The sequence below is a fragment of the Herpailurus yagouaroundi genome, unplaced genomic scaffold, assembly GCF_014898765.1.
Source record: "Herpailurus yagouaroundi ecotype Mexico unplaced genomic scaffold, PumYag 161, whole genome shotgun sequence".
Lineage (NCBI taxonomy): Eukaryota > Metazoa > Chordata > Mammalia > Carnivora > Felidae > Herpailurus > Herpailurus yagouaroundi.
The window spans coordinates 9704600-9723322 of NW_024412402.1; the positions used below are offsets into that span (position 1 = coordinate 9704600).

At 51.2% G+C, this 18723-nt stretch overlaps 1 protein-coding gene across 3 annotated transcripts in view; it reads right to left on the reverse strand.

The window, feature by feature from the left end:
* The window catches only part of DSCAML1 (DS cell adhesion molecule like 1), a 350222-nt gene that overhangs the window by 25015 nt on the left and 306484 nt on the right, over positions 1-18723 (reverse strand). For 2 of the 3 annotated variants that reach the window (XM_040483149.1, XM_040483150.1), the window contains 5 exons: positions 15280-15447; positions 13461-13531; positions 8401-8641; positions 5060-5206; positions 2381-2536 (listed from right to left, as the gene is read on the reverse strand). In XM_040483149.1, the coding sequence (XP_040339083.1) occupies positions 2381-2536; positions 5060-5206; positions 8401-8641; positions 13461-13531; positions 15280-15447 (783 nt within the window). Of the gene's footprint in view, positions 1-815; positions 1010-2380; positions 2537-5059; positions 5207-8400; positions 8642-13460; positions 13532-15279; positions 15448-18723 lie in introns of those variants that run through there. The other variant, XM_040483151.1, reaches the window with a different exon arrangement.

The following is an 18723-nucleotide window of genomic DNA, read 5'->3' on the forward strand; positions in this document are numbered from 1 at the left end:
GACGGGGGCCCACGGAGTGAACCAACCCTGTGGAGCTGCCTCCTCAAGACCTCTTGTTACATGTGATAATAAACCCACTTATTGCTGAAACCGTTTTTTTTTCTTTAACTTGTATTACTCACAGCCCAAAGCTTCCTGTCTCCGACAGAATAGATGATACGGAGGCAAGAAGGTCTTCATTTGCCTCCGAGGAGCTGAGTGACATTCAGCAAGTTGCTTTAGTTCCCTATGCCTCACTTTTCTCACCTCTAAAATGGACATAAGATGTACCTCACAGGGCTACTGGCAGGGCTCAGCCACGCTTATGACCACATGTGGTACACATGTCAAGTGTGGCCACTGTTCTGACGAGACCTCATCTGACAGTGGATTCCTTCTGGCCCGGGGCCTCCCTCTGGGGGGCACTGAGCCTCTCTGGGGCGCCTGGGTCCTCCCAAAGCAGTCACTTCACTGCCAGCGCCTTGGTAGCCATTAGGCACCTGCTCTTTGCTAGCACCGCACGTTTTAGAAAGGATTTTGCAGTTAACGTGCTTCTTGGGACAACCCAATGAGGCATCACTGTCCCCATTTTATCACGAGGAAACTGAGGTTCAGAAAGGTTAAGTGACTTGCCAATAACTGGCAGGGCTGGGACCCTTCTTCTGCCGCGCTCACGGGAGCCCCTCCGCTCTGCGGAGCCTCACGGTAGGGCCCCATTCCCTGCTCGTGATCATCCCTGTGAGCCTCTGCAGGCAGCTCTAAATCGAAAGGTTGAAAGCTCCTCGGAACTTTGGGTTCCCCTGTGGGGAATCCCTTACCTTTGTGAAACATGTGGAGGTGCTTATGGCTCAGACCTTGCGTCAGAATAGGCAGCAAGAAGTCTGGGGGCCCCAGTGGTTCCTCTCTGGAGGCTGGGAAGGTGCCCGTGTGTGTGGTGCAGAGGCTCTGGAAGGGGCCGGGCTCTGAGCACAGTCCCCGTTTGGTCTCCACATAAGAGCAGGTGGCTCTGCCTGGAGCCGTCCCAGGAAACCTTGACGGGGGGATTAATGGCAGGAAAAGTAGGGCAGGCAGGTTGGTAAATATTTAATTGCTCAGAGCTTACGGCGTGGAGGGGGCCGATCTGAGAGAAGGGCAGGGCTTAGGGAGAGTGGGGAGCTGGATTAAAATGCTCTGTTCCCCGAGTGCTGGGCTGCCCTGGGAAGCTCTCTACCATCAGTCCCAGCCTGAGACCCTCCTCTCAACAACTCTAACCCTCCAGCACCTTCTGCCAAGTGGCACAGGAGGGGCCCAGACTGTGGGAACTTTGAGAAAACGGAGGCAGTGAGGGTAGGAAGCCGTGACGGCAATGTTGGCTAGTTTAAGTACCCATTGGTGCCAGCCCCTCTCCACACAGACTCTTTTAAAATATAGCACCTGCCTCAGAAGGTTTAAGAATCAGCTAAGTGATGGGGCGCCCGGGTGGCTCAGTCGCTTGAGCGTCCGACTTCGGCTCAGGTCGTGATCTCACAGGTTGTGAGGTCGAGCCCCGCGTCCGGCCCTGTGCTGACAGCTCAGAGCCTGGAGCCCGCTTCGGATTCTGTGCCTCCCTCTCTCTGCCTATCCCCCACTTGCACTCTCTCAAAAATAAGTAAACATTAAAAAAAAAAAAAATGACGTGTTGGGATGACGTGAGGAAGGAAGCAGAGGCTGGCAGCAGGAGCCCAGAGCTGCGCGTGGGCACACACAGCACCTGCTGGACACGCTCCATATGAAGGAGGCCCCCTGGCAGTGTGGCCCTTCTCCCACCCTGTTCTCTGCTGGGTTCTCCACTCCCCCACCTCCTCACTTTGTCATTCTGCCCTTGAGCTTTGGCTCCTTATTTTCCTCCATTTCTGCCCCAGGGTGGAGGGCCTGGAGATCACAGCTCCAGACGGAGTCACCTCCCATTCTCGCCCTGAGAGCCTCCCCAGCATGCCAGAGTCCAGGGCCTGGACCGCTCTGGGGCCTCTGCCACGCCCCTAACCTGAGATGTGTGCAGTGACGATCCTCTCTCCCTCCTCCCCCAACCCCAACCATCCGTCTCCAGAAGAAACCAGGCAGAATCTTGCCACAGAAAGGATGCCCTTGGGGAGGGGGTGGGGAGAGAGGCTTTACCGGGCCTCCGACCTGGGGCTGCAAGGGGAGCTAAGGGAGTGGGGAGTCCCAGAGCATCTCACTGCCACCTGCGGTAAGCTGTGTTCTCCTAAAGCGGGGCCCCAGCATGCTCAAAGCCACCCTGCAATGACTTACGGGGACAGGAGACAGGACAGTGCCCTGCTCTCACCCTTCCCCTTGGGCAGTGCTCAGCGACGGGTCCGGGGTGGGCGGGGAGGGAGCCTGGCTGGTGGGCGAGGCCAGGCTGGGCGCAGTGGAGGGGACTCACCATCCTCCTTGGTCTGGATATAGAGCACGCTGCTGCGCACGCCGTCCCCGGCTTGGGTGTAGGCCAGCACCTGCACGCTGTAGTTGGTGAACTTCTCCATGCCCCGCAGCTCCACCCGCTCCCGCGTCGTCGTGATGTTCTGCATCTCGCCCCACTCTGCCCGAGACAAGCAGCGTCGGAGCGCGGCCAGGCCGGCCGGGCCTGGGGCCCCTGCCGCAGCCCCTCGGCCAGCCTGGGCTCCGGTCGGGCCAGCTCCACTGGGCTCAGACCTCGACTCCACAGTAGTGGCGACCGGGGGGACCGCCACCTTCAGGCGCCGGGGGGCAGGTCTGGGGCTCTGCTCCCAGGCCGCGTGTCTCCGCCAGTGGCCCCACTGGGGTGAGCGGCATATGCCCGGCCTCAGCCCCAGCTGACCTCGTACCAAATTGAGCTTAATGCTCTCCCTTTCCATCTGAGCACCTTTCCCCTCCTCCCCTTCCCCTCTCCACGCGAGGGATCCCAAGGATCTCCTGGAAGGGAGCCTGGGCCAGGTGGGATGGTCACAGCCATTCCTCTTTGCTGTCCCAAGGCCTCCTTCGGCTCTCAGGTCAGTAGGCAGTGTGTTACCCTGGGACGACGGGGGACAGGCTGAGGCTGCCTCCTCTGGGTCTGACTGCTCCTGGGCCAGCACCCTGAACGCTCAGTGGTGTCTGTGAGCGGCTACGCCCCTTCCTTTCTCCCCACCGCTGGGGACACCCTCCCCAGGAAGCACCCCCACGGAGAACCCGGGCGAGGCTGGTAGAGGGGACAGCCCCCGCCAGGAAGGGCCAGGCCTTCCTCCGGCTCAGTGAGGACCCGTCATCTGACTCTGCCAAGGAACTTGCTATAGACGGAAGACGAGTTTAGGGAGAGGGTCCCACGGGAAGACCAGGGTCTTAGAAGGAGGAAAAGAGACAGGCTCCTGAGCTGACAGCCATCCACTGGGACCACCGGGCTTTCCAAAAGACGGGCCCAGACGCACTGGCTGAGGACGGGCTTCGTAGGAGACAGGTGCCTGCAACCCACCCCAGCACCTCACCGGGGACCCGGTGCAGGCAAAGAGCCCGAAGCAGAGAGCCTGGCCAGGGGAGGGCAACAGTCTGCCCGGGGCCAGGGGCATGAGAACACCGCGCCCGACCTGAGGCAGCTCCAGGTCAGTGCAGGGGGAACCTCAGAAGCCTGAGCAGTGGGACATTTCTTTTTAGGAAATCAGAAACCAGGGTAGTCCTGTTCAGGACCAGAGCCAGAGAAAGACCCCAAAAGAGGACAGTATGGCCAACAACCCAGGTGACTTTAGGGAAGATTACAGGCTTAGAAAAGAGGAAGCAAGGGGCGCCTGGGTGGCTCAGTCGGTTAAGCGTCCGCCTTCGGCTCAGGTCACGATCTCACAGTTTGTGGGTTTGAGCCCCGCGTCAGGCTCTGTGCTAACAGCTCGGAGCCTGGAGCCTGCTTCGGAATCTGTGTCTCCTCCTCTCTCTGCCCCTCCCAGGTTCAGGCTCTGTCTCTGTCTCTCAATAGTAAATAAATGTTAAAAAAAAATTAGAAAAAAAGAAAAAAGAAAAGAGGAAGCACGCTCTGGAAAGCCAGGGACCACCCTTTATGCGGCACAGCGGAAATGCACGAGGCTGTCCCCCAACACATGAACTGAGGACACTGCCCGAGATCCAGCTCCTGAGCTCCAGGTCTCTGTGCTTTTAGAGGAGATGACAGAGATAGAGGCAAGAAGGACACTTCCTGTTGGCAGTGTATCCGGGCACAGCAGCATCCAGGTGGGGAAGGGGAAGGGAAAGGCAGGTGCCCTGGAGAAACGACCATGAACTGGAGTCTCAGGTCCTCCTGGGGAGAAGGGAGGGCCCCGGGGCTGGAGGCAGAAGGTTCAGGATCCAGGGAGGTAAACTCACGGGGGCCCTTATGGCCCCCAATAGAACATTTCCATAGTTGGGGATGCTGGGTCTCTGCCTCGCACAGCGGCAGACTTCCCTATCACTGCAGGGTTCTCGTGGCCACCAGCGGGCGGGGACTTGGTGTGTTTGTGAGGCTACACACGACTGTTTGGACCCGTGCGTCCCGGGGCGAGGAAGGCACACACGGGGTTGGTTGCTGTCCCTCTGCCATTCCTACCCCGGCTTCACTGCATGCGCTTCCCCACCTTTCCCCGGGTCCCAAGCGGCTCATCTGCGCAGACCGCTTGCCCCACGGCCTGGCCAAGGGGTGCCCCCTTCCCCCAGGTCCTGGTAGCCCCGCTTCCTCCTCTTGTCCCCTCCGGCCTAGGTGGTGAGGACTGTTCCTCGGTGCCCCGCCCTCCTTCCACAGCCCTCTGCAAGCAGCGCCTTCATGAAACTCTTCAACTGCCCCATTCGGGGGTACCTCCTGCTCCCTGCCCGGACCCTGACCGAACATCCACAGGTTACGTTAGAAACACACGTGCACCATCACAGCTCCAGTCATTCCCAGACACACTGCCGTCCAGGAGCAGCTGGCGTCCCTCCCCCCACCACAGGGGTGACCCACCCTGGTCTCTGGCTCTGGCTGGGGTAGCACGTGCAGCAGAGGGAGCTGCGCCTCCGCCGGACATCCCATGGGAAGATGCTCAGCTCCAAGCGTGGGCACAGACCCTGCACCTCTCACCCCGAGACCCGGCTTCACTCCTGGCAGACTCACCCCCATCCACGTAGAGGGACCAGAAGATGACACGATAGCCTTTGAGGACGCCATTGAGAGTGCTGCGTGGGGGCTCCGACCAGGAGATGACCGCCACATCTGAGGTGATGGACAGGGCCCGGACGTTCTCGGGGGGCTGGCTGGGCACTGGACGGGGCGGGGAGAGATACAAAGGGCCCCGTCAGGAGGTACAGCCCGACATCCGTGCCCCCCGCCAGAGGAACATGGAAGGAGCTCCTGACAACGAGTGGGGAGAGTCTGGGCTGTGTGGCCGGGAAGTGAAGCAAGTGTCCTCTTCTGGGTAAACAGAGGTCCTCACAGTCTCGGCGCCTTGGCCTCCCGGTGGCCGGTGGCCCGTTCCCCGTTCCGGGTAAATGCCGGGGGCAGAAGGTGATGAACTCTGGGCATGAGCCCAAGGGGATTCACCAGTGGGCACCAAAGCCCAGGGTGGATGCTACAGAGCCTGGAAGATCTCCACGCCAGCCCTGGGTCTTATCTGATGGCTGCTGGCCCTGCTGTGTCATCTGACCAGGTGGTCTGAGCCCAGCCTGGTTCTCGGGCCCCTTGTGTCCTTAATGCCAAGCTGAAGGCAAGGAAAAGAAGGAAGCGGTCCCCTCACCCTGGTGAAGAGGCAAAGGGGAGCCATAGACACCTTTAGGACTTCTGGGACCATTACACCTCTGTCCCTTGTCCCTGTAACATGAATATATCAAAATCTCCGGGATGACGGGAAAGCACTTTCTGAGGCCAATGTAGGCGGTCTGCCCTGCCTCTAACCTTCCCCATTGGAAAGCCATCTTTGAGCCTAACCCAAGTCCTATCCCCCTCCCTCAGGGGTTTGCCCTGGTGCAGGCCACTTTTTCTGACATGGCAGACGGCAGGGATGCCAGGTTCTAGGAGCCACCTTGGCTGGGGAGAACTTTGGTGGCCCTTCCTGCTGGCTTCCGGATTGCGGGGGCCAAAGGGAAGGGCCATGTGTGCTTTGCTCTGAGAGGGAGGAAGGAGGCACAGGCTGGATGGAAGGTAATTAGATCCCATTGCCCCACAAGAGGCAACTCTAATTTTTATGAGCATTTAAATGATAATACATCATCGTAACGATCCTCTTTGAGAATGATTATTGTTTCATATTACTTAGGTGTAAAAATATAAGCACCATGTAATTAGGGACCCAGTGTAATAAACTAATACAGATCGCCCGTTCGAACAAAATGAAGGTAATATAATTATGGAAAAGACACTACTGCTAAAGCAGGGGCCCTTGAATACCCCAGGAGGAGTGCTAATATTGCCAGGAAACGATCGGGATCTGACAGGCTAACGAGGGCCTTAATTAAGTATGAAAAAGTGCCGGGCAACTGCCGCTGGAAACTTTCTTCCCTCTCCTCCTTTGTTTTGAAAATGACTCTACAGCCCACGCTGATCTCGCCCTCCTGGAAATTCTGCACCCCCCACCCCCACCCCAGAGCAGGGAGGCGGTGACCCGATGAAGGCCAGAGGCGGGCCTGGCCCTGGAGGACAGGAAGCTCAGTGCATGGCGGGGCATGTCCGTGTGGGCTCAGGGCAGCTGTTCCCCTGGACGCGCCTTCCCCGGGGCATCCTGCATCCACGTCACTTGGTCCCGTATCCCGCCTCGCTCCCAAGCGAGAGTATAACAACGGGGCAAAGATAGAGTACGGGATTCAGGGTCTGACCTGCATTTTGATCCGGGCTCCGTTCGTTACTACATAGGTGATTCTGGGCAGGCTACTTAGCTTGCGTGAACCTTGGCTCCTTGTGTGGGTAAGGCCCTAGAGGTCAGTGCTACGGTTCTCATAGGTGTTCCCGTGCCGGCAGCACCAGCATCATCTGGGAATGTATTCGAAATGCAAAACTGATTCAACCTGCTAAAGCAGAAGCTCTGAGGGGGAGGGCCCAGCAACCTGCTTACAGCCCTCCAGCAGATTCTGATATACACTCAGGTTTGAGAACCACTGGGTTAGAGCACCACTTGGGACTAGTACTGCTCGTGTGAAGAGGTAGCTGGGTGGTCCTCCTCCACCCAGCCAGGTCTGTGGCCAGCATCACGGAGGGGAGGTGCTGGGGTGGGGGGGGGGGGAGCCATGGAGCCAGTGTGGAATGGGGGGGCTGGCTGCCTTGTGGTCCTCCCCACCACCACCCAGGCTTCTCTGTGCCTCTCTGCTTTCTATGTGCCTTTCCCTCTTTTTGCATTCTCCCCTTCCCCAGGGGCTCAGGGCTCCACCCCGAAGCCCAGATTGTGCCCCAAAGCCACCGAATGAGAATTCTGGAAGATGAAGCCTGGGCACCATTATTTTGAAAGCTCCCCAGATAATTCCAATCTGGAGCTAACGTTAAGGACCACTGGTGCGCGCTAATCCGCTTTCAGGTGTTTCCGACCTGACGCGTCCTCCCTCCCAAGGGTGTCTACATTTTCAGAGAAGGTGAAGTAGGTAGAAGGCGTTGCCTAACCTAAAGGAATGACTTTCTAACAGTGGAATGTTGGTTACTCCGATGGCATTAAGCCCTCTGGACAGTTAGTCCCCTCGCTCTGCTGGGGCAGGGTCAGACTTAGCGCAGGTTTTGGTCTCAGACTCTGGTTTGGGGTTGAGGGACGTCAAGCCGGAAGCCGAGGAGAACACCCTGCTTCTTTGATCTGCCCTTCGGGAGGCTGCAGGCATCAAGGGCCATGTGTCCTCTTTCGACCTGGCACAGGCTCAGGTACCAGCGGGCCCTCCTCTGTGCTCAGAGAGCAGGCACGTTCCTGCTTTCTCCTAACCCTGTTCCCCTGAAAACCGGGCCCTGTATTTACTCAAGAGTCCTCTCTAGTCCTCAAAGAATCGTGTTTTAAACAGTAGCCTCTAAATCGCCTGCCACATGGATCTTAGACTCTCTTAACCCCAGTCTCATCTCAGGTCCCTGAAACAGTTAGTGGACAGGTTCTAGCCCAGAACTACAAAGGTAACTTGGTTTCTGCCCTTTGTCCAACCTGCAGGTTATAAGGGAAGAGAAACAGGAGCAGGATGTAGAGGAAAGGTCCCGGAGAGAGAGACGAGCGAGGGCCATAATGAGGGAGAAACATGGATGGAGAGTCAGACGGGTGGCAGGTGCTAGGGAGGTAGAGTGTCGGCAAGCAGTGGATAGAGTGCTGGCCGCTGGATTGAGCGTCTGGGGGGGTCCGTGGACCAGCATCTCTAGAGGAGCCAGTGGGCGAGAGGAGACGGAGGGATCCAGGGAGCCTGTGTGCCTCACAAGACCGTGATGGGGACCAGGAGCAGTGGAAGGGCCCTGAGTCCTCCCTGGCAGCCTGCCTCTGCACCCCTACCCTCTGCTGGTGCCCTCACCATCCTCCAGCGTGGTGGCATTGATCTCGCTGGACGAGGGCCCTGTGCCAGCCCGATTGAAGGCTTGGACCACCACCCCGTACTGGGCAAACTTCTTGAGGTTGTCCAGGGTGTAGACCTCGCTGTCCCCGGTGGCCTTCATCTCCACGATGCTATACTGCCCATTGCTGCCAGGGCTGTTCTCTCTGTAGCCGATCTGGTAGCCCCGTATGACGCCATTCTGCAGCTCCTTCTTGGGCGCCTGTGAGCACGGTAGGGGAGGGGAGACAAAGACACAACGGTGCTGTGAGATGCTGCTCTTAAAGCCAAAGTCAGATCATGTCACTCCTCTGTTCCCAACCCTTCAAAGGCTCCTGTGTCACTCGGAGTGAAAGCCAAAGTTCTTATAATGACTATATGACCCTATATGATCTGACCCCCATTACCTCTTGGGCCCATCTCCTCTTCCCCATGCTCCCTAGGCTCCAGCACTGGTCTCTTGCTGTTCACACTGGGCCCATGTCCGTTGAAGGGGAATGCTTTTGCCTTGGATACCCCCACAGCTTGCCTCTTCACCCCTGTGGCGTCCTTGCTGAAATACCCATCTTAATGAGGTCTTCCTTACGATCTTTTTTTTTTTTTTTTTGAGAGACAGAGAGAGAGCGTGAACAGTGGAGGGGCAGAGAGAGGGAGTCACAGATTCCAAAGCAGGCTCCAGGCTCTGAGCTGTCAGCACAGAGCCCGACGCGGCGCTCAGGCTCACGAACCACGAGATCATGACCTGAGCTGAAGTCAGATGCTTAACTGACTGAGCCACCCAGCTGTCCCTCCTCATGCTCTTTCTGTAAGATTGCTCCCTGCCCTCCGTTCAGTATTCCTTACATTTCTTCCTGGCCCCATTACCTCTTGAACCCATCTTTTCTTCCCCATGTTTTATTTTTCTGCATTGCATTTACTCAGCATCATTGGATATTTTATTTATGTGTCCATCTGTTCCCATCAGAATGTAAACACCATGAGGATGAAAAGCATTGCCTGTTTTGTTTGCTCTTTGCTCTGCTTTCAGTGTCTACAACGATGGCTGATACGTAGCAAGACTTCAATACATGGTTATTGAATGAATGAATGAATGAATGCATGAACGAATGAATAGGAATATCATTTGGCATGGGCTCAGGGACCTGAAAGAAAGGGAACAGCAGACAAAAAGTAACCAGATGGAGAAGGAGGTGAGCAATTAGCTTGAATAAAAACAGAAGCCCGAGATACCACATCACACCCTGTAGGACAGCTCTCATCAAAAAATGGAAAACCACAAGTGTTGGTGACCATGTGGGGAAATCGGACCTCTCGTGTACTACTGGTGGAAATGCAAACTGGCCTAGCTGCAGGGGAACACAGTCTGCCAGTTCCTCAAAAAGCCCAACATAGAATTGCCATATGATCCCGAAGTTCTACTCCTTGGTATCAACCGCAAGGAATTGGAAGTGGAGACTCAGATACTTGCACATCAATGTTTAGAGCAGCCAAAAGGTTGAAGCAACCCAAGTGTCCACTGATGAATGAATGGATCAACAAAAAGTGGCCTATGAGTGCAATGCAATATTATTCAGCCTGACAGTTAGCCTCTTATTTAGTCGGAATGAAGTCCTGACATGTGCTATCACGTGGATGAACCTTGAAAACATCATGCTAAGAGAAATGAGCCAGACACAACAGGACAGATATTGTGTTGATACAGCTTCCATGGGGTCACATGAATAGTCAAATTCACAGAGACAGAAAGCAGACTAGAAGTTACCAGGGGCTGGGGGCGGAGCTATCATTCAATAGGGGGCAGAGTTTCTATTTGGGATCATGAAGAAGTTTTGCAGATGGACGGTGGTGATGGTTGCACAATACTGTGAATGTACGTAATGCCACTGAACTGTGCACTTAGCCATGAATAAAATGGTGGATATGTTTTACCACATTTAAAACAAACAAAAAAAAGAGTCCTTGATTTTGGTGTGTGCCCAGCCCTTCTTGGAGCAGGGAGCTACACTGCCCTGGGCATCATGGTAAGGGGCTGGGGTATGTGGGGACTGGGGCCTGAAGCCAGCCCCCAGATGCAGGGACAGAGGTAGATGAGGACACGCAGTAAGAAAGGGGCATTATGGAGCCCTGGCTTGGCTGGCGGGGATGAAGGACTGGCCCCAGTCAGCCAGGAGAACAGAGAAAACACCAGTGCCATGAGTCTGGGGCTAGAAAACATGCTTTCACTCCCAGCTTCAACCCTGATACGCAACCAGACGCACACACGTGATCCTAATACCTCTCACATCAGGAACCACAAACACACACATCCGGACCCATCAACGCAAACACCGTAATCCACCCACCTACCTACAGTCACATATACTTAGACTCACAGACAGAAACTGGCTCCTTTACCAAGCAGACTTGCCCATCTAGAAATTGAGAGACAGCACCCACCCCAGTGCATATAAAAACAACTTGAATCAGGGTTTTAAAGACAATGAAGTTAATTTAAAAGCCTACCTTTTATTATACAAAAAAATAGTGAGATCAAAAACAATTAAGTTAGTAAAACAGCCCCACTGTTTTTTTTTAATTCAATGAATGTTTTAAATGAACTGCATTTTCAGCTCGCTGTTAACTCAATAAAATGAAGTTTTTAATTTAACGTAATTGTTTTGAACTCACTAAATAGGTGTGTGTGTTTTTAATTGACTTGACTTTTTGTTAATGCCTGAATAATGTTTCTCTGCACTTGGGCAGTCCTGTTTGCTAGTTTGTAAGTGAGCAAATTTCTGAATTCTCATATCTGCCCATGTAAATCTACATACACACCCACACACACAGAGACATCTATTATAGACACAAACATACCTTCAAGAGTGACACCCCATCTTCATAATGACACATACTCTTATATTACATGTACACACCCATATTGCCACGCTCAGAGAGTAACACACGTGTCCACATGACCACAGCCATCTATGCCATGATATATACCAACATATTCACATCAACATATACTGACAGAGGCCTTGGATGGGCATCCAGGCACACCCCGCTATATACATATATATATTCACATATTTATACAAATCTTGACAGATCTTCCTTCCCTCCCTCCTCTTTCTTTCCTCCTCTCCCTCTCTCTCTCTCTCTCTTCTCCCTTCCACTGCTCCCCTCACCCCCAACAGGCACACTCAGGATTTAAATCAATCTTAACAATATTTCTCTGAAGCATTAAGAAATCAATAGGGCCGATTGCAAATTTATGTCATAAAGCAGTGGCGATCCATCTCGCGGAAAGGGTCTTAAAATGAAGTGACTTATCTTTCAAGTGAATCTTTATTTTTCATTAATCTGTTTCTTGGTGTTAAAAAAAAAAAAATCCCCCGAGAAGTCAGGCCAAAATTTATTGATGGGTTGGTTCATTCTGAAGTTCTAACTTTCTAATCAATTTTATTTTTCATTATGAGACTTTGGAGACATAAATCTGATTCTAAATTTTTATCGACCTCCGGGTCAGAGCTTTGTAGCCAAACGGCTCAGTGTTTTACATGCGTATTCATTCCCTGCCCCCACCTCCTGGCTTCCTGACAGCATTCCTAGGAAATGGGTCCAGAACCAGGATGCAGACAGACTTGGGGTTGGACTCTAGGCTTCACCCCCTTCCCCCAAGTTTTTGAGGAAAGGCTTGGTGCCCAGATCTGGATGTGAAGTGGAACCATGGCTCTGGGCATGGTTCCCAGGAAGGCCCAACTGTGTAGTCCCTACCTCACTTGCATTCTGGTCATTTCTCTGGGGAAAGAAGGAACGAGCCTCAGCTCTGGGTGGGTGGGGGGGGGGGGGGGAGGGGGGGGGGGGGGAGACACACACAAGAGTGTAGTGTTTTTAAGGAAAATATCACTAAGCCCTTCTGCATCTCTCCAGTTCTCAAGTCTACCTTGCTGAAGGGCCTGGGGGAGAACTAAAGTGCCTGAGCTTCAGTTAGAGCCAGAAAATGACTGTGGAGGTCGGATCCCAGGAGCAGAGGAGGCATTCCCCCCAAGCCCCACTGTTGGGATGGGAAAGCTCCAAGAAGAAGAACACATACAGGCCCTACGAAAGCTCTCTGTTCCCAAACTCCGTGCCGTGGCCTCCTCTGATGGGTCGGGATAAAAGTACCTCTTCTGGCTACCCTCCAGGAACAGAGGGTCAGATAAGCCAGTGTGAGAAAATACTCGAAGAGGCAGTGCAACAGGCGGCCCTGAGGGTCCACGGCAGCAATGTGGTGGTGAGTTCGCCAGAGTCACCCAGGACGGTGTTTCCCTCCTGCTCCAGGTTATTCCGATCTGTTTCTCTGCCCAGCTGTGGGGTCTCCTCTAAGAGTTTTCTCATGTGACAGGGTCTTCAGGACATCCTGTAGAGTTTAAGGTCTCTGCCCCTCATCCAGCCCCAGAGGTAGGGAGAACAGTTATTTTCAGTGATTTCATAGAGGAGGAAACTGAGGCCTGAAAACACCAAGACTCCTGTGGAAGGCCTCACCAGGAGAAGATAGGGGATTACATTGCTATACCTCCCAGCTCCAGTCAGAGGGCCAAGATGAGGGCAAGACCCTGTTCTGTCATCTCTCATCATCCACAGGGCTCCCTTGAACTTTGTACAAAGTCAAACCCAACTCCTGACGTATTACAGCATGTGGGGCTTAGAAGAGAGGCCGATGTGGTGGAAAACCCATCTTCCCTGCTTAGCATTGCCAAATTCTTCATCCCACCTCAGGTACAGGCCTGCCTCAGAGTGCCAAGGCGGAGAGGGGGTGGGGAGTGGTGGGGGGACCCATCCCTTTATCCTCCCGTCTTCCCTCCCCTCCGGCCTCACTGTGGTTAGCAAAACAAAAAACAAAACAAAACAAAACAAAACAAAAACAAAAACAAAAACAAAAACAAAGACAAAAACAAAAACAAAAACTGGGCATGAGAATTATAAGAGATCAGAGATCAGCAAGCTTGTTGGGGCTTCATTCCTGGGTTGAGAAGGGAGGAGGCATGGAGGCATTCAGTGGGAAATTTGACCTCACTTACCTTCCAGGTCACTTGGATACTCTGTGAGGTCACTGGCTGCAAGGTGACATCCATGGGGGGCCCATCAGGAGCTGGTGGAGGGGGAAACAACATTCCAAGTTAAGTCAGGGAAGAAAAGAGTCTTATGTGCTCACTCTCATCCTCTTCGGCTGGAGGATTGCTGGGAACAAAGGAAAAGCTCATACATGAAAGCAGAGAACCCCCCATAAAACAGTCATAGGGCTTACCTTTCCTCTCCATTCTCCATCATCATTTGCTGAAAATGCAGCGAGCAATGACAACGAGATATTACTCTACATTTAGCACACTGGGAACAATTTTTAAAAGTTTGATAGTATCAAGTGTAGGTAAGGGTGTGCAGTAGTGGGAATTCTTTTTTTTTAAGGTTTATTTATATTTGAAAGAGAGAGAGACAGAGAAAGAGAGAGAGGGAGAGAAAGAATGAGTGGGGGAGGGGCAGAGACAGATGGAGACACAGAATCCGAAGCAGGCTCCAGGCTCTGAGCTGTCAGCACAGAGCCAGACATGGGGCTCAAACTCACAAGCTGTGAGGTCATGACCTGAGCCGAAGTCAGATGCTTAACTGACTGAGCCACCCAGGTGTCCCAGGAATTCTTATATCTACTGGCCATGGGAAAGGAAACTGGCCCAATACTTTGGAAGACATCTTGGCATTTCCGGTTAAAGGTAGGAGTGTCCTCATCTGATGCCTTTGTAATTCTGCAACTACTTCTATCCCATAGAGAAACACACAGGCCTCTGTAAGCATACAAGTATGAAAATGTTCACAGGTCCAAGCTGCAAGCCACCTAAATGTCCCTCTTCGTTAAAATGGACAAAGAGGCTGTGGTATAATCATGGCAGAGAGTACTACAGAGCACTGAAAATGCACAAATGATGAAACTCACAAAAATACTAACAATCAAAGCAAGGAAGACACAGAATATATCAAGAATAATTTAATGAATACATTCCCTGGGAAAATGGGCAAAACCAAACAACATGCTTCTGCATACATACACTGTAGTGACAGTATAAAAGAGAAAAGCAAGAATGACTACCGGTTACCTCAAAGGGGGGCATGGGGTTATGGTTGGGAAGGGGCAGAGGGAGGACCCCTGGCATGCTGGTAATTGATAGTGAGTGTTGCTTATCCTATTTTTTGCTTTATTATTATTATTATTATTATTATTTTTTTTTAACATTTATTTATTGTTGAGAGACAGAGAGAGACAGAGTGTGAGCAGGGAAGGGGCAGAGAAAGAGGGAGACACAGAATCTGAAGCAAGTTCCAGGCTCTGGGCCTGATGTGGGGCTCGAACTCATGAACTGAGAGATCATGACCGGAGCTGAAGTCAGATGCTTAACCGACTGAGCCACCCAGGTGCCCTGGTTTATTATTATTTGTAAAGCTACACATATATGTGACATGTACTTTTGGTATTGTTTTCTATTTTGCAATAGCAGGAGAACATATAGGGAGAGAAAGCTTGTTTAAGTTTTCAGAAAAACTCCAAAACAAAGGTCACAGAAAATAATACAGGGCACTAGTGCTCCACCCTTTCCAGACAGGCTGGGGCCAGAGGAGTGGGTAAGAACCATGGACAGCTCCCCAAAGCCCAGTGTCTAGAACTCCATCTGGAAAAGGTCAAACCTAAGAGCCTCCAATGATCCAAAGGCAGACACAAACAAATACCTTGGGATCTCTCCTTCCCTGTTCTAATTGTAAGCCCACCGTCCGTGGACAGGGTGGGTGTGGACCTCAGATGGCCCTGATCCCCAAGGTCACGGGAAAGAGCCACAAGGCCAGAGTGCTCACCGGCCTCCTCGGTGCTAATGGTGAGCTCTTTGCTCGGCTCGCTGCGGCCAATCTTGTTGAAGGAGTACATGCGGATGCTGTACACAGAGGCTGGGTGCAAGTCCACGATGTTGGCCTGGTTGATGGTGGGGGAGATGTTGCGTGTGGACTGCTTGAAGTCCCAGGAATCTGGAGAGAGAGCACCCATTTCAAACCACAGCCGGGAAAACCTCACAGCCCTTCCCCAGCCTCAAGCACCAGCACATCCCAATCTCCACTGTGATGCCCAGAGGAGGGCCAGCTCACACAGACTACAGCCAGAGGGCACAGGCCTTAACCACCTCATAGAGAGTACAAGGATTCTGTTCCATGAAACTCAAGGAGACCAAGGGATGCCGGAGAACCTGAGCCAGCTTGTGAGTTTAAGCCTCAGATAGGGGTCAAACAATATGCTCCTCAAGGTCCCTTTCAAGATCCCCATTTGCTCGCTATCCTTAAGGGTGTGATTAGCCAGTGCCCTCCTTCCCGGTCTCCCACACCACATCAGTGACCAGTTGTAACCGTGAGATACCTATCAACCCAGGGCCACGGGTGAAGCCAAGTCTCCCCCTTTTTCCTTCTGTGTATGCCTCTGTATTTCGTTTCTTTGTGCACTTGTGTGGTGGTGGTCTTGAGTGCCACTTGGTCTTTGGGGGGACAGACTGAGTGCCAGAGTCCCCAGCCCAAACCTTACCCTCTTGCTCACTAGCAGGAGAATGCTCTCTGAGTCTTTAAGGTCAGGAGCCAACAAAGAGATTAGCATGTTCCCGATTCATCCAAGGGGACTGGCAGGCCATTCCAGGGCTGTTTAGCAAGTGAAAAATGCCACACAGGAATACTGTGACAGTAAACATTCTGCATGTCCAGAGGAACCCAGTCATTCATTCGATATATTTTTGCTGTGCCTCTACCGGGGGATTCCCAAGAAGAATGGGAAGGGGTTGCAGTTACAGCAAAGCCTCAGCTAGGATCTTCCAAACCCAGAATTCATAACTAGATTACTTTATTGGCCCTTCACTTTAAAAAGAAAAAAGGAAGCAGAGCACAAGGAAACAAGCTGATAGTAAGGCTTAAAAATCTTCCTGGGGCATGTCCTGATGTCACTATTCAGTCTAATTTTCTACGCCTTTTAAATCCACAGTAGAGGATCCTGAAAATTCTCAGTAGAAAAGATTAAATTGCATTCACTGCTGTTTAATCCCTAGAACAGGAGAGGAGGCAAGCATATTCTAGAAAGACTGTTAGGAAGATTCCCCCCCCCCCCCGCCCCTTTAAAAAAGGGCTTATACCTGATAAATCAGTTCACCAGAAGAGACTAACCCATGCCCTCAGATTCTGGTTAATTGAGGTCTTGATGGTTTTCAAAACACCACTTCTAGCTTCACAGGCTCGGCATCTGTGGAGGGCACCGGCCCAGCTCCCCATCTGCAGCTTTGCATTTAATTCTTTGGTTTCATGAGCCAAAGTCACAAATGGCAGGCTGTGGATGCTCAGAGGCACATTATTTTCTCCTTGTCTTTTAAAAACACCCCAACCACCCAGAGAGTCACTCTGTGGCTGGCAGGTTAAGCCAGGGTTGCAAATACGATGGCTCCTACCTGCTGCGGACACCTCTTTGGTTTGGGAGGGAATGGGCTACACCTCTCTCTGTGGCATCCTGGGAGCTGATGCCAGCTCACACCTCGTACTCAATTTGCCCGTGTTTATGGGAAAGGGACATTAACCACGAGTCAGTGAGGGAGGAGGCCCACATGATGTGTCTGAACACAGAGAGACTAAGGAAAAAAATGTATATATTTGCATATACATATTATTAGACCAGCCTTGCTCTCTATATTGGTAAGAAACATTAACATGGGAGGTACTGTGGATGGAAATATACATAAAACTGACATTTTCTTCACAATAGATTCAGGTTATTGGTTCCTCGTTTTTACCAATATCACAGCAGTGATAACGTGTCCCTCTGTGTGTGAGTCACCTGCTATCGATTTGTCCCAGGACAGTGGATGTTAACATTGCTCACTTAGCTTAGGTGGCCCTCCGTCAGATTCCTCTATTTATTATCTAAAGTTAATACGTCCCCCTCTATCATTAGTAAAGGCGTCGGAGGGATTTACTGAGAGAGGTATATAAACCATCACATTGTCTTCTTAGTTTCTCTTTGCTTGTAGTTTGCTTTGGAAAGTGAAGGCTGTCACTTTTGTTTCCTTGGAGATACTAGCCTTTGCAAACCGGGGTTTTAATCCATCAGGCCTCGGTCCTCTGTTTCCATTATAGTTCACACATTCATGTCACAGACATTCTCTTCTTTATTACTTCTTTGTATTTTCAAAAAAAGTCTACAAGAATCATATTATTAACGCATGTCAAGTGTGTTAAGTTTCTAGAATATAGCTCAGCGCAAATGATACAAATTTTCAAAGAAATAGGAGACTTGGAAACGATTGCTCTAACTCATTTTATCTCAGTGTGTGTGTTCATCTCCCTAGTGTGTTTACAAAATACAAAGAGCAGCATCCAAATATAGATTTACAAGATTTACACAATTGAAAATAATCTTGGTTTCGCTGACATGAAAATTTGGTCTCTATCACTTCTCGTGTATGCATACTTCCTATTTTTATGTATGTTTATGTGCATAAAATGTTAACATTATTTGATTCATTCTTTCTTGTTACCTTCTTAACGTGTTTCTATTATTCTTCTCAGTCACAGAAACTGCTATAAACATTCATTAGGGCTGTCTCTGAGTATTGTTCTGTGTTCTTTTCAGATAAATTCTAGTTAAGATAAATTGGAGTAAAACCCGAGCTTTACCATTTACTGGATGTTTGACAAAATATTCTCATAAAAGAGGAAGAATAATATTATTATTCTCAGATTATTTATGTGGTTCATGCATTCATATATAAAAAACTGTTAGAAAGATACGCGGTACATAGTAAATTTTCGAAAGGGTTTGTTGTTGCTATGCTCACGATCCTATCAGGCCTGTAAATTCCATACAACCCTTTCATTGGACCACAGACATTGGTGTCCACTAGTTAAAAATGAGCTTGTTAAAAATGTGGAAACCCAGGTCCCGCCCCAGAAGTGAACTAGAGAGAGTCTGCATTTTTACAAGGGCTCCATTTTGTTTCTGCACACATTAAAATTTGAGAAGCACACTTCTGACTCACCATAACTTTTCCATCTGAGACGTATACACAATTTACCCTGTATGCCATAAATACCGCACTCAAAAATGTGTATGCCTGTGTTGATGCCTTAATTTTATAATTTATCATCCAGAAAAATAGAGGCTCCACAGTGGTTTCCATGGAGCAAATGGTATCTTCTTTCCCCAGAGCTGGAGAACGTTACCGTGCAAAAAATGATCTTACTGGATAATGCAGGACACTCTCCTAAGTCACCACCAGTTCT